General features: G+C 40.3%; 1 protein-coding gene across 42 annotated transcripts in view; it reads left to right on the top strand.

The window, feature by feature from the left end:
- The window catches only part of PTPRD (protein tyrosine phosphatase receptor type D), a 1,487,793-nt gene that overhangs the window by 1,293,626 nt on the left and 179,010 nt on the right, over nucleotides 1-15,157 (top strand). For 16 of the 42 annotated variants that reach the window (XM_048502785.1, XM_048502806.1, XM_048502803.1 and 13 more), the window contains 3 exons: nucleotides 4,185-4,302; nucleotides 11,085-11,672; nucleotides 12,046-12,146. In XM_048502785.1, the coding sequence (XP_048358742.1) occupies nucleotides 4,185-4,302; nucleotides 11,085-11,672; nucleotides 12,046-12,146 (807 nt within the window). The remainder of the gene's footprint in view (nucleotides 1-4,184; nucleotides 4,303-11,084; nucleotides 11,673-12,045; nucleotides 12,147-15,157) is intronic. The other 26 variants (XM_048502811.1, XM_048502810.1, XM_048502809.1 and 23 more) reach the window with 3 other exon arrangements.

Below are 15,157 nucleotides of genomic sequence, written 5' to 3'. Positions count from 1 at the left end.
ATAGCAGGGTAGAGGACAAAGAGCTGGAAAAGATCACAAAATACAAGGACCTACAAATTGAAGTTGAACGATTGTGGTGATAAAGAAGAACAGTAATCCCAATCGTAGTTGGTGCTCTCGGAGGAAAGCAGCACTTCTAGGAACTGCACACATTCTACGCAAATACCTGTAATATCCTAAGTCCTTGGGAAGGACTTGATATTTAGAGATAAATTCCAGACACTTGTGCTGTGTTGTTATGTAGTAGTAGTAGTAGTAGTAATAATAATAATAATAATAATAATAATAATAATAATAATAATAATAATAATAATAATAATAATAAATTGACAAAATTAACATCTGGCTGCTGTGAAATCTACCATCCTCCTCCTCCTCATCATCATCATCATCATGGGTACTATCCCCAAAACAATAGGGGAGCACTTGAAACATCTTTGAATTGATAGAATTAACATCTGTCAAATTCAGAAGGCAGCCCTTCTGGGATCCGCACGAATACTACGCCGATACATTACAACTTCCGTGGCCTCTGGGTGAGGCTTGAATTGTAATGAAGGCCAACAACCAGCTAAAGATCTGGCAGTTGTGAAATTTACCATCATCATCATCATCATCATCATCATCATAGGCGTCAACAAAAACATTTGAGTGTTCACTGAAAAACCGATGAGACAGTGGAGAACTGAACTGACTGAAACTGAAAACTTTAGAAATGAAAACTTTGGAACAATCAATATTAAGCGAGGAATTTTCCAAGGTGATTCACTATCACCTTTACTGTTTATCATTGCTATGATCCCACTAACAGTAATTTTGAAGAAAACAAAGTTTTCAAAGGCCAAAAACTCAGAAAAAATCTCATATTTTCTTGGGGAAAAAATCTCATGGATGATTTGAAGCTGTATGGGAAATCAGACACAGAAATCCAGTCACTAGTGAACACAGTCCGAATATTGAGCACAGATATTTTGATTGAGTTTGGCCTGGAAAAGTGTGCTACTGTGGCACTAAAGAGGGGCAAGATCACTGAGAGTGATGGGATTGAAATGCCTGATGGCCAACTCATCAAGTGCAATCAGGAGGCAGCTTATAAATACCTGGGCATTTTGCAGCTGGATAACATCATGCATGGGCAAGTGAAGACTGTCATCAGTAGAGAATACACCCACAGGGTCAGGAAAATTTTGAAATCTAAATTAAACATTGGGAATACCATCAAGGCCATCAACACCTGGGCCATACCCATCATCAGTTACACTGCAGGAATCATCAACTGGATTCAGGCTGAGTTGGATGCATTGGATAGAAAACTCGAAAGCTTATGACTTACACCCACACAGTGATACTGATAGATTATACCTTCCCTGGAGATCTGGTGGCAGAGGCTTACTACAATTATATTAAACAGTGGAAGAGGAGAAGCATGCACTAGTCGATCATGTGAATGAAAGTCAAGAACAGGCATTGATTGAAGACATTAAAGAACAGACATTTGCTGAAGACCCAGAAAACCAAACAAGAATACTGAAAAAATGTGATTTAAAATGAGTACTGAAAGCTGGCACAACAAAGCACTGCACGGCTTTCTGGAGAAGATCAAGGACAAGGTGGACAACTAAAAGATCTGGCTGTGGTTAACAACTGGAACTCTGAAAAAGGAAACTGAATCCCTGATTTTAGCCGCTCAAGAGCAAGCCATTAGAACAAGGCGTGAAATGAAAAATCCTTGGATGATTCAAAATGCAGATTATGCAAAGAAGCTGATGAAAATGTAGATCATGTCCTCAACTGCTGCAAAAAGATTGCCCACACTGAATACAAACAGAGGCACAACTCAGTGGCCAAAATGATCCACTGGAATTTATGCAAGATTTACAACATAAGAACAGCTAAGACTGGTGGGAACATTGTCCAGAGAAAGTAATGGAAAATGAGAAGGTCAAGATCCTGTGGGACTTTCGAATCCAAATGGAGAAAGTGTTGAAACAATACACCAGACATCACCGTGATCGAGGACAAGAAAGTGACCATCATCGACATAGCAGTACCCGGTGACAGCAGGATCACTGAAAAAGAACATGAGAAGGTCACTAGATACCATGATTTGAAAATCGAGCTTCAGAATCCATGGCACAATAATAATAATAATAATAATAATAATAATAATAATAATAATAATAATAATAATAATAATAATAATAATAATAATAATAATAATAATAATAATAATAATAATACTCCTGACCTCACGATTGTGGAAAAAAAGGAAGTGTGGATAGTTGATGTTGCAATTCCTGGTGACAGAAGGATTGATGAGAAGCAACTGGAAATACAAGGATTTAAGGATTGAACTACAAAGACTCTGGCACAAACCAGTAAAGGTGGTCCCAGTGGTGATCGGCACACTGGGTGCAGTGCCTAAAGATCTTGAACGGCACTTAAAAACACTACGACAAAATCACCATATGTCAGCTGCAAAAGGCCACCCTACTCGGCTCTGCACGCATTATTCGTCGATACATCACACAGTCCTAGATGCTTGGGAAGTGTCCGACGTGTGATGTAATACAAAATCCAGCATATTGATCTTGTTTGCTGTATATTACTGTTTTGTATAATAATAATAATAATAATAATAATAATAATAATAATAATAATATGATCGAGGACAAGAAAGTGACCATCATCGACATAGCAGTCCCCGGTGACAGCAGGGTCATTGAAAAAGAACACAAGAAGAAGAAGAGGAAGAGGAGGAGGAGTTTGGATTTATATCCTCCCTTTCTCTCCTGCAGGAGACTCAAAGGGGCTTACAATCTCCTTGCCCTTCCCCCCTCACAACAAACACCCTGTGAGGTAGGTGGGACTGAGAGAGCTCTGAAAAGCTGTGACTAGCCCAAGGTCACCCAGCTGGTGTGTTTGGGAGTGTATAGGCTAATCTGAATTCCCCAGCTGGCGTGTGTGGGAGTGTACAGGCTAATCTGAGAAAGTCACTAGATACCGTGATTTGAAAATCGGGCTTCAGTGTCTATGGCACAAACCAGCTGAGGTCGTCCCAGTGGTAATCGGCACGCTGGACGCCATCCCAAAAACATTGGGCAGCATCTTTGAATTGACAAAATTAACAGTTGTCAAATTCAGAAGGTAGCCATGCTGGGATCCGCTTAAATACTATGTCGATACATTACAACTTCCTAGGCCTCTGGGTGAGGCTCTTATTGTAATGAAGGCCAACAACCAGCTAAAGATCTGGCAGCTGTAAAATCTACAACAACAACAACAACAACAATAATAACAATAACAACAACAATAATAATAAAGACCTTGGACAGCACTTAAAAAAATCGGCGCTGACAAAATCACCATATGTCAGCTGCAAAAGGCCACCCTACTATGCTCTATACGCATTATTCGTCGATACATCACACAATCCTAGATGCTTGGGAAGTGTCCGACGTGTGATATAATACAAAATCCAGCACATTGATCTTGTTTGCTGTGTATAACTGTTTTTGTATCAATAATAATAATAATAATAATAATAATAATAATAATAATAAACTGCAGGGAATGTTTATCACCTTTATTCATTATTATTGAATAATAGAGGTTTCTTATTCAGAGCTTTTGAAGCACTTGCCAAAGCAACTAGTAAATGTGCATAGTAATCAGTAAGTAGTTCATTTTAACTGGTAAGTGTGCATAGAACTGCTCTTAGTACATGAAACAACTTTAACAGTTGGAACACAATTTTTTTAAAATAGTATTGATACTGTTGCTCTGTCAATAATGACCGGTTGAGACTGTGTTTCTAATTTCCCCCATTTGTACTCAGTTCACAATAGCAATAACTCTTAACAGAAAATGCATTGTAGAGTGATTTTTTAAATACACTGTTAGTAACCTAACCACTCATCCTTTGGCTTTATGCTTGATAATGTTCCCAAAGGCATGATTCTCAGAGATGTCGCTATGCTTACAGCTTAAGTAAGAGCAGTACCACTTATTGCAAAGCCTCACACAATGCTCACCTTTGGGTATTCCCAAAAGCTTGCTATCACATCTGGTATCACAAAAGATATTTGCACTGGATGCATCACAACTAAATGGAATATGATTTTATCATGTTTAAGTTGTACATGTATTTTAAGACATGTTCTGGTTCTATTATTTCATTGTAGGAAATGATTATATCTGGACTACAGCCTGAAACAACATATTCCCTAACTGTGACAGCCTATACAACTAAAGGAGATGGTGCACGCAGCAAGCCAAGACTAGTGTCTACCACTGGTGCAGGTAATATTTGGATGTTATTTCTTTTAACCAGCTGTGTGTACCTGAATACTTTCTGAACTGAGACTGAAAGTTTTATAGTTTTTTCAAATAGATCAAAGTGCTGCTGATTTTCAAAATTATTTCCTCAGGTACACAAGTAGGTCAGGATCTATAGAACTATGTCAGTATACCTAACAGCTTTGACATGCCCTATGGTTTTTTTAGTCTTTCCTAGAAATGCAGTCCCCCTGTCATATTACAAACTACTTTTGAAATTTCCATGTGACATGTGGCAGGTTGTGGCTCAGGAACAATAAGCCCCAAACTCCTTTTGGCAGTACAGAATTTGTGGGTGTCATACTGAGGATATTTCAATGATGTAATTACAATCTTGCGATCCAGTAATTATATTATGTTGAAATTGTTATTTTCAAATGATGTTGGCTGACTAAGAGCTATAGTCAGATTTCTTGCATTTGTTTTTAAATGATCCTAGTATTTATTGTTTTATTGTACTCCCTTGTTTTTATTTATTATTTTACCAATCTTATGATTGAAGGGATTGAAAATGAATGTGGAGTGCCACAGGGGGCTCTCCTGTCTCTGCTGTTATTTAACATGTATATGCGACCTCTTCTTCGACTGCTGGCTCTTTATTTCTCCCAGATTGACCTAGCCACAGTGATCTATGCTATGGTCACCTGCAGGTTAGACTATTGTAACTCGCTCTATGCAGTCGTTCCCTCACGGTTGATCCGGAAACTAAACTTGGTCCAGCATGCAGTGGCACGACTTCAAGCAGAGACCACTATGTAGGACCATATCTCCCCCCTGCTGCTCCATCTGCACTGGCTCCCAGTTGAATACCGGATCACCTTCAAGGTGTTGGTAATTACCTTTAAGGCACTCTGTGGCCTGGGGCCCTCATATCTTCAAGACTGTTTCTTCCCCGATGTCCCCACTCTGCCTCTGCATCTAGCAGAGGCCAATTTTCAGTTGGTCCATGGCCCCTCTATGATGCAGCTTGCCTCCACCCAGGCCAGGGCCTTTAGCACCTTGGCCCCAGCCTGGTGGAACACTCTGCCTCCTTCCATTTCAGCCCTGTGGGACCATGAGCAGTTCCGTAGGGCCTGCAAAATAGAGTTGTTCCACCGGCCTTCCGGGGAGACAGCCACTGATGGGTGCCATCCCCCACACTTAAGGATCGTGATCTTTTACTGCTTCCGGGACATAGAGTTTTGCCATCTAATAGTTGTCTTAGGTTTATGTGGTGTTTTGGATTTAAATTTGTGATGTATTTTAACTGCAGTATTATATTGTACACCACCCAGAGTCCTTCAGGGGTAGGTAGTTTAGTAAATCCAAATTATTTATTTACAAATAAATAAATAATTTTAAATTTGTTCAGTAGTCAAGAGCTAGATCTTTGGGTGCTTGCCAAATTCTGCTACTGAAGAAATGATAACAGTGGTGAGAAGCCGACCAGATTAACAGTGAAATCCAGTCTAAACCTACTGAAATAAATAGATTGAGATTGGGGTAAGTGCATAGCATTACACTGTAAAATTACCTGTCCCCCAGTTACTACCCCCATTCACTTTAGGCTTGTCTGATTAATTCAGCTCATGTCTGTCTGTAGATAGGCATCAATAGAAGATTGAGAATGTAGCAGTTTGAATGAATGAGATGAACCTGTGTTACCTGTTTGTGACTGTAAGCCTGCTTAGTATATTTATTTGCCTCTTTTTTCACCAAAAGTCTAAAAGCAGCTGAGTAACATAAAAAGTACAATGAAAATATTATAAAAAAACAAACAATTCTGAATAAAACAAGCCAACTACATCTTGATCCAGTAATATTGTGTCATTATCTGTTATTAAGAATGCAATCAGTGGTGGGGGCTGAAGCCACTTTTGAAGCAGTGGGAGCCCTAGGCTGATATCCCTAAACACTGTGCTGGGCAAAGTTGCATGGACACTGGCAATGGGCCACTTACCTTGGTGTTGGGCTGCCATGACGATGCATGGAAGCTGGGCCCTGTGATCGCAGCCCTCTGCCACAACTGCTTACATGACATTGTAGGGGGAGGGGTATTCCGGGAGCATTCCTGAAGGCTCCTGGTGTTCTTCAGGCCAGGAATGCACCCTCCCAGAGGCACAGATGTACGCCACTGACAGGTGTGGTGTAAGTCACGCTACACAATGGGCTTTCCCAGGGGAATAAAGGTTTTCCCCTTATCCCCTGTGCCTGCATCACATATTGCCCCTTTGGAGGCAGCATGGCAGTGCTATCCCTGGCTGCTACTCTATTCCTCCTTCCTTTTGACTGGACTATAAGATATTGTTGTTACAACTGTTTGCAATTATTTAATCAATGTTTTTATTTTGCTTTTCCAAAATTGCCTTTGATCAGAAATAAAAACACAACTCCCATTTATTTCAATGGAACTTGCACAAGTGAGCTACCCAAATTGTTATGAGCTGCACATGGATTCCTCACATTACCACAACCATAATACTTGACTTACTATTGTAACTCCTGACCTCTTCTTACTTTAGGCTTTGTGTAAGCTTTCAAATTATTATTTCCATTATTAGGAGATAATAATAACAATAACAACAATAATAGTAGTAATAATTCTTACCTCTTTGTATAGGTAGTACTGATCAGCCTTGAAAGGACCACCACAGAAGTAAAAGCAGTTTATGGTATAAATAATTAAGTGACAGCTTCTGGAAGCGTCCCCTCTGAAAATGTGAAGGAGTTATTATTCTATGTCTGTAGACTCTCCTGCCTTTGTAATGACATATTGGTTTAACTGATAGTTATAATACAATGAGAAATATAGCCTCAAATATACATTTGTAGTCTTTTCTCAGCTCTGTAGTTGGCTTTTCTTCTGCAGCACAAGAAGAAAATCAGAATTAATCAATGAGATATATTTTCATATATTGAAAAGTATGGTGGGAACTTATAAATGTACACAAGGTTTTATTTGCAATAATGAAGTGGTAAAATGACTTGTAAGTGGGAAAACCTATACAATACTACAGTTCATGTATCTTTTGGCTGTTGGGGCTATGAGTCATGACAATTCTTACCATCTTCATAAAGCAATATTTCCTTTTCCTGTTAGATGGAATCAACTGTTGCTGAAACAGTTACTCTGCTGAAAGGTTGATTAAATAAACAGCTATTCAAGCAAGTGCTTTTCTCTGGCTTCAGGTTGTGACACTGTTTGTAATTTGAAGTGCATTACTGATTACAGCTGGGAATTTGATAAACTCAAACCAGAAAAAAGGCAGTAATAAAAGGGAGCCATTCAATTTATCACCTTAAAAACAACAACAACTCTTCCTCCCTCCCTTCCACACTTACCTGCAGCCTGGGTGGGGGCAGTGTTGAAAATAAGACATTTAGCTGCGAGGCATTTGCGAGCCATTTTGCAGATAAGATCTTCCTCCACCAGGCCTTGTCAGCCACAGTTGATACAATAAGGGAACTAGAGGCTCCTTGGTTTTCTGGTTCATGTTTTGATCATTTCACCCTGCTCGACCCCTCCAAGGTTGACAGGTTCCTGGGAGCTGTGGGATCCAACTTGTCCCTTTGACCCATGTCCCTCCTGGCTTGTAAAAGATAGCCGGGAGGAGCAATGGAGCCACCTGTTGAATATCAACAATAGCTCCCTTGAGCAAGTAGGTTTTCCGGGTAGGCTGAAAGAGGCACTGGTCTACCTTCTCTTGAAGATACAGAATTTAGATCCTTTGGATCTGGCCAATTAACTGCCCAATTTCTAGCAGTCCTGGGCAAGGTTATTGAGAGAGTTGTGGCTGAGCAGCTACAGGAATTCCTGGATGACGGCAAGGTGTTGGATCCTTTCCAGTTCGGTTTCTGCACTGGTCATGGGACCAAGGCGGTTCTGCTTGCCATAGTTGATGAGCTTCGGCTCTAGCTTGAGGGGGGCAGGGCAGCACCGCTGGTCCTCCTCGATCTCAACACAGCGTTTGACACAGTTGACCCTGACCTACTTGTCCACCACCTTGCAAATGCCGGAATACAGGGAACAGCATTATGCTGGTTAAACTCATTCCTACGGAGTTGGGGGCCACAGGTAATGTCAAGGGAGGAGAGCTCCTGTCAGCACCCCATAGATTGTGGAGTGCCACAGAGGGCAATTGTCTCTCCGATGCTCTTTAATATCTATATGTGCTTCCTGGCTGAGCTGGTCTGGGGTTTTGGGCTGTGGTGTCACCAGTATGCAGATGACACACAGCTAGTCTTGATGATAGCGGGTCGTGCACACTCGACTCCTGAGGCTCTCCAGCATTGTGTTGAGGCTGTGTTGAGAGTGATCAGGCTGAAATTGAATCCAGCAAAGACGGAGGTTCTTGGGTGGGTCAGAAAGAGATGTCGGCCAATTTTGGTTTGCCTGTTTTAGCCAGTGAGGAATTACATCTATCATCAGTGTGCAGTCTGGGCATAACTCTGGACTCCAAACTGTCCTTGGAAGCCCAGATCTTCGACAGGCACGCCAGCTGGCCCCATATCTCTCCAGTTCTGACCTTGCCACAGTAATCCATGCAACTGTCACATATAGACTGGATTATTGTAACTCGCTCTACGCAGGCCTTCCCTTGAACTTGGTCTGGAAGCTGAAATTCATGCAGCATGCCGCCACTCGTCTCCTAGATGGAGTTTCAAGCAGGGACCATATTAAACCTGTCCTTTATAAACTGCATTGGCTGCCAATTGAGTTCTGGGCCATTTTCAAGGTTTTGGTTTTAACCTTCAAGGCCTTGAGCAGTCTTGGACCTACATAGCTGAGGGACCACCTCTCTCCATATTGCCCAACTAGGTGAACCTTCTGGGAATCCCCGGCCCAAAAGGTACCCAGCTGGCCTCCACAAGGGCCAGGGCTTTTTTCAGTCCTAACCCCAATCGGGTGGAACAAGCTCCCCCCAGAGATCAGGGCCCTGCGGGACCTACATGATTACTGCAGGGCCTGAAAGATGGAGCTGCTCCGCCAAGCCTTTCCATCATTCCAGCTGGGTTAAACCATTAAGTTTGGGTTAAACCATTAAGCTGGGTTAAACCATTAACCCTCCTGTGGGTCTAGGTAGTGAAGCTGCATCTTTATTTTAGGTTTTTTGCTGCAATATTGTTATGTTTTACTGGATTTTAAATGTATTTAAATTGGAATAGATAGCTAGAGAGAGGGGGGGGCGGGCGGGCAACAGACGGCACAGGTTCAGTTCTGCTCTGTCTGCTGCCTCCCAAACCCACATGGAGTTGAGAGGTAGGCATATTTTTCAGGTTTAGGTTTAATAACCCAAAAAATTCAGAAAACTTCCCAAAAAGCCAATGTGTAGTACCATTTTTTCAGTTTTTTTAAAATCCACATCTAATAAACCCAAATACAAAAATACAATTTTTTGGACCAACCCCTATTATTGATCTCTAATTTCTTTCCATTTGCATACACATTCTTCTGATTACATACTCCTTTATACTATGCTCTGTTAGTTCTTCTGCATTCTTTCCACAGGTGGAATATATTGTCCAAAAGATGTCTAATGTGCAAATCTAACAGTGCAATGCTATGAAGAATTACTCTAGTCAAAGCCCATTGATTAAGATAGGAGTAACTCTGCATGGGATTACACTGGAAGTTATATATCCAGTGATGACTTCTAGGGAAAATGTAAGACTTGATTTGAACAGAGTACTATACTCTCTCCTTTTTTTTTGCTTTGTGAAGCGTTTGCTCATATCAAATTATCAATGCTCTGTTTTCTGTTTGATGAGAAGTGTCATTTAAACGTCCACTTTTTGTTACATTTACCATTATTTTATGTCAGGGCTATTTATACATTTAGTTTAGTCAAGTGATAAAACTTTTTCTGCAATGTACTAGTACCGTGTGCATGCAGGTGGTTTCAAATAAATAACAAAAACATTAATAAACCATCCCATCACACATTCAAAAATAACAGATGTTGGGAAAATCTAGGATGAACCAGCTACTTTTGAGATGGAGTTGCTTTCATAGATATGGTTTTGCAAAGCATATTTCAGTGCAAGGTTTGCCATCACAGGTGCTGTCTTGTCATAGCCTTAAAAAATCTTCTTCAGATAAAGGTCTGCTAGGAATGATCACACAATTCTATTTGAGTAGGTTTTGCCATCCAATATTAGATTTTAGAATTTTGAAAAGTTTTTTTCTAACATAATTTGATCTAAAATCTAGTTCAGTTTTTTCAGTGCTCTATAGAAATGGGGAAGGGAATTTTTTCCTTAATCTTTGGGTTCTGCTCTTCAAAGTTATGCAAAATTTAAGATTGGCTTTGTACTGATGCAAGAATGGAAGTACCTCATGGAAGAAGATATTTCCCATAGTTTTCCCATAGGTGGCCCTCATGTGCCTGGTAATACCACTGTTGATAGTCAAGAGGACATGGAAAAAGTGCCATGTATCCCTATTCTTTAAAGTGGAAGGAGGGATTAGGTGAAATTCCCTTAGAGGATGGACATAGAGGAAGCAATTTGATCCAGTTCTTCCTCCTCTGCTGCTCTGTGTTGTACGGCACCTTGTTCATGTGGGCCCCTAACAGTCAGAAGAAAGTTTTCAGGGGACTCCTGATAGAAGAAGATCAGGAAGATCTTCTTGTGCAAGCTTCTACTTGCATATCTGTTGGATCCAACCCAAAGTAGATCTCATATTGCTAGATTTAAAAAATACAGAAATAAAATGAAACTTTGTAAAAGATTAATGAATTCTTTGCTAAAATAACATTGTATTGTAGTTCCAGGAAAACCTCGCCTTGTGGTTAGCCATACACAAATGAGTACGGCTCTCATTCAGTGGCATCCCCCTGCTGACACGTATGGCCCCCTGCAAGGATACCGCCTGAGGTTTGGCCGAAAAGACATTGATACATTAAAGATGCGGGAATTTACGGAGAAGGATGACCACTACACAGCCACGGATATCCACAAAGGGACTTCCTATGTCTTCAGGCTTGCAGCCAGAAATAAAGTGGGCTTTGGGGAGGAAGTGGTTAAAGAAATTTCAATTCCAGAAGATCTACCAAGTGGATTTCCTCAAAACCTACATTCAGAAAGTGCCACTTCATCATCGGTCCTGTTAACTTGGCAGCCACCCATTTTATCAGAGAGAAATGGAAATATCACTAAATATACCCTGCTATACAGGGACATCAATGCAGCACACCACCCTACAGAGGTCCCTGTTGTTTCTGCCAATACTGTTATGACACTTTCGGGCTTAAAACCAGATACCACATATGATGTAAAAATTCGTGCACACACAAGCAAAGGGCCTGGTCCATATAGTCCAAGTGTCCAGTTCAGGACACTACCTGTGGATCAAGGTAGGATTTGTCTGCCTTGGGTTTTTTTTTTTAAGGATTTCAGTCTTTGGATATCGATTTTTTTTCAGTTGTAATTAACACTGACCAAACCATCATAAAAACAATTTCAACTAACACCAGAGGTAAAGTATGTAAATCTCCATGTGTTTTGGATTCATTAGAATTCAGTTATCCTATATCATGCAAGGCTGGCTGTCGTCTACACACTAATTGCAGGTAAGAAAAATATAATATTCTGTGTTGTCATTCAGAAGAATAGGATGTGGTTTTTTAAAAAAAGCAGGTAGGAGAATTGTTCAATAAATTGGTAGTGGAATGGGAAGGGATACAAATATCAAGATGTACTTTAAATACATTGCTTTTCATTTTCCAGCAGTGTTTGCAAAAAATTTCCATGTCAAAGCTGTAATGAAGACATCAGTATTTCTCTCTTGGGAGATACCAGAGAATTATAACTCTGCCATGCCTTTCAAAGTAAGTTGTTTTGCAATTCACAAGACATAAAGAATAAAAATAATGGTGGTTAAATACTTTACTGAATAGATTATTTTCAAAAATCCAAGTGTACCTTTAAAAGCTTTCAAGAAATTCCAAATCTCACTGTTAAATCCCTTCCAATTTCTGGGAAAAAAAACAAATTTGGGAAAATATATGAAATACCTAAATCGATTTCACTGATTGAACAACATAGTTGGTAAGCGTTTAATACTGTACTATTCAGCATTTTTATGGAATTCAGAAGTACGGCATCTTTGTAGAATTTAGAAGTACAAAGACTTTCATTTGGTATAAAAAAACCTACAAATATGCCCAGTATGATGAAAAAAGCTGCAAACCCTATGCTATCATAGCATATGTATATTTAATTAAGTAGTAAACAAAAGGAAGTATATATTTGGACAGGAATGCTGTCCTAGGGTCACAATATGTAAGACTGCCAGCAAGTCCAGATATTAAGCTAGATGTTATAACACTGAAATCTTTAATAATGCATTATCATTAATTACATCATAGCATATGATTTTTTGCCAAAATTATTCACATTTGAACAAAAACATCTTGAAGATATTGTATCTTGTGTTCCCTAAAATTTCCCAGTTTTTCCACTGAGCCCTCAGACTTTTTCATGCTACACATTTTGAGTGTGGGCATCCTTGACTTACAGCTCTATCCAAAGGGTGGAGGCTGAAAGGGCCCATGGAAATGGTACATGGCCATATGGTGCATTCACCCTCTCCCAAGCTCATACCTGGCGGAGGGAGCAGAAGTGCCAGTGGCCGTGCATCCTGCAGCCTACCATCACAAAACATGGAAGTTCAAGCCATGGTGGGGTTGCACTGGCATCCTCCTCAGCTGCCAACATGGGAGGGTGGCAGGCCAAGGCATTCATAGGGATTAAACTGACATTAGTGGGGTCCCTCCCAAGGCTGAGGGCCAGTTGCACAGTGCCTTTTGGCAGCATATGACCTTTCTACCCTGTGGGCTTCAGGACTTTTCCTTGCTCCTGACAGCACTGGAAACCTCTTCGGAGGCAGCAAGGCAGCACTGCATCAGTGCTGTGGCCCACTGCTTGGAGGTTCAGATGGGACTGTTAAGTATTTTACTCATTCTAAAAGAAAACCCTGTCTATTCTTTTCAATGCTCCGGTGGGGGGGGGCATTTACCCCCAAATTCCTAGTCCCCTTCCCGAGCCTCTATATCTCTAGACTCCTAGGAGAAGAAAATCTTTGTTTCTGCTCTTTAGGTTACTGTAAATAATTGAGCAGAAAGCATAATAACATTTCTCAAGGATAGCAGAATAATCTTAAACGAATGACAAAGTTTAAAAATTGGTGTCAGTAGTCTGTAATCCTAGATTAGTTTCCTTTGTTTTGTGCTTTGTTTTGCATTTTGTTGCTTTGTTGTAGATTAGTTTCCTTTGTTTTGGGATTGTTTACTTCAATGAACTCTTTAAAATTGAGGTGAATTAATATGGTGTTGAAAAATCTATCACAAGATGGTTTTCTCTTAAAATTATCTCGTGGTGAAGCTTTCTTGTGAATTTGCTGCATGTGATCAAAATTATATTTAATGAATAGCAAGAAACAATTCAAAACAAACCTTTATTTTATTTATCTTCATTTGAAAGTGAATCAAAATAGACACATTCTCATATTACCAAAACTAGAACCAATATTTCTTAACTCATATTCTCATACAGTTGAGTTTTATTTAGGTAAGTAATGAAGTAATTTTTTTTCAAATCAATCAGTATTCATGTGTATATGTGTACATGGTTTCCCATAGTTCTTTACTTCATTCAAGTTTGTTCATTATCATTGCATGTCAGAGGTTTCTTAAACATGAATTCCAGGTCCTATCCTGTCTGCCTATCTTGTAGGTCGTAGCAATTGAGGGCATCTTGAGGCTTCAGTCTCAAGCTAGACCATAAACAGACAAAACACAAAACCCAACCAAAAATCAATAAATGCAAATTTTAATTAAATTTTAACTAATTATAATTTCACAGGACTAAGCACTATTGAATAGACCTGAGTGTGATTGTGAGTACTTGCTTAGGATGGTTTTCTTCTGCAATGTACATTCCTAGTAACAACAAGCTCAAGCCAAACAGTTCCATGTAGATTGTGAAAAGAGTAAATTGACTTCCAAGCGAGCACCAGCTCTGTCTACAGTCTTCAATCTGATAAATACTAACTGTACAAGCAAAATAATAATTAAAAAATGAAGTGAAATCTCATTTTAAGTGCAAATAGAGTTGTAATTTCAGAGAAGAGAGGCTTACCTTTTAATGAAAGAAAATATTACTTGACCAGTGAAAACATGTTACCAGCTACAAAAATTATGAAACTACTATAGTAAGCCTTCAGTAACTTCATTAATAAACAGTATCTAGATAGCTGTTCCCTGTGTTGCTGAAAGGTTTGCCCATGTGAATGAGACAGTGATGTCCCAAAGGAGAAATTCTATTGCGTCCAGATGTGCAGATGCTTTCTGGTGAATAACCACAGGACACGTTCTTGGAATAAATTGGGCCGCAGCCCTTTTATTACTATTTATATCATTAAGGCAGAAGCTGGGTGCTCAAGAGGAACACATCCATTCACTGGCCGGTCAGCACCCCTGGCTGACCCCGGGACCACCCAAATCCATATTGGGAAGGACAGAAAGGTTAGGACTACCGGGGTGCCCACCCTTTGTGGCCCCCTAACTGCTGGGGTGTCAGGCTCAAATTCGCAGAGGCCTCTGTGGCATGACCATGAGCCCGCTCCACCCCAAGCCTCTTAAGGAGACCCCCAAATGCGAGGAGGTCCATGCACGAGCCCAGCCTCCCCACAAGGAAGTGCTCCTCTGCCCAAACTGAGACAAACAGAGCAGCCCAATCCAACCCTGAAATAGGGAGGGAGGGTGGGTCAATTTTGCTCCAGGTGTCAAAGAGGCTGGAACAACTGCCTAATATATAGGGAACGTTCTCCACCCTTCCA

The sequence above is a fragment of the Sphaerodactylus townsendi genome, linkage group LG07, assembly GCF_021028975.2.
Source record: "Sphaerodactylus townsendi isolate TG3544 linkage group LG07, MPM_Stown_v2.3, whole genome shotgun sequence".
In the NCBI taxonomy this organism is placed as follows: Eukaryota; Metazoa; Chordata; class Lepidosauria; order Squamata; family Sphaerodactylidae; genus Sphaerodactylus; species Sphaerodactylus townsendi.
Note: the sequence above shows the minus strand (reverse complement) of the source record. Positions and strands in the feature narration are given on the sequence as shown.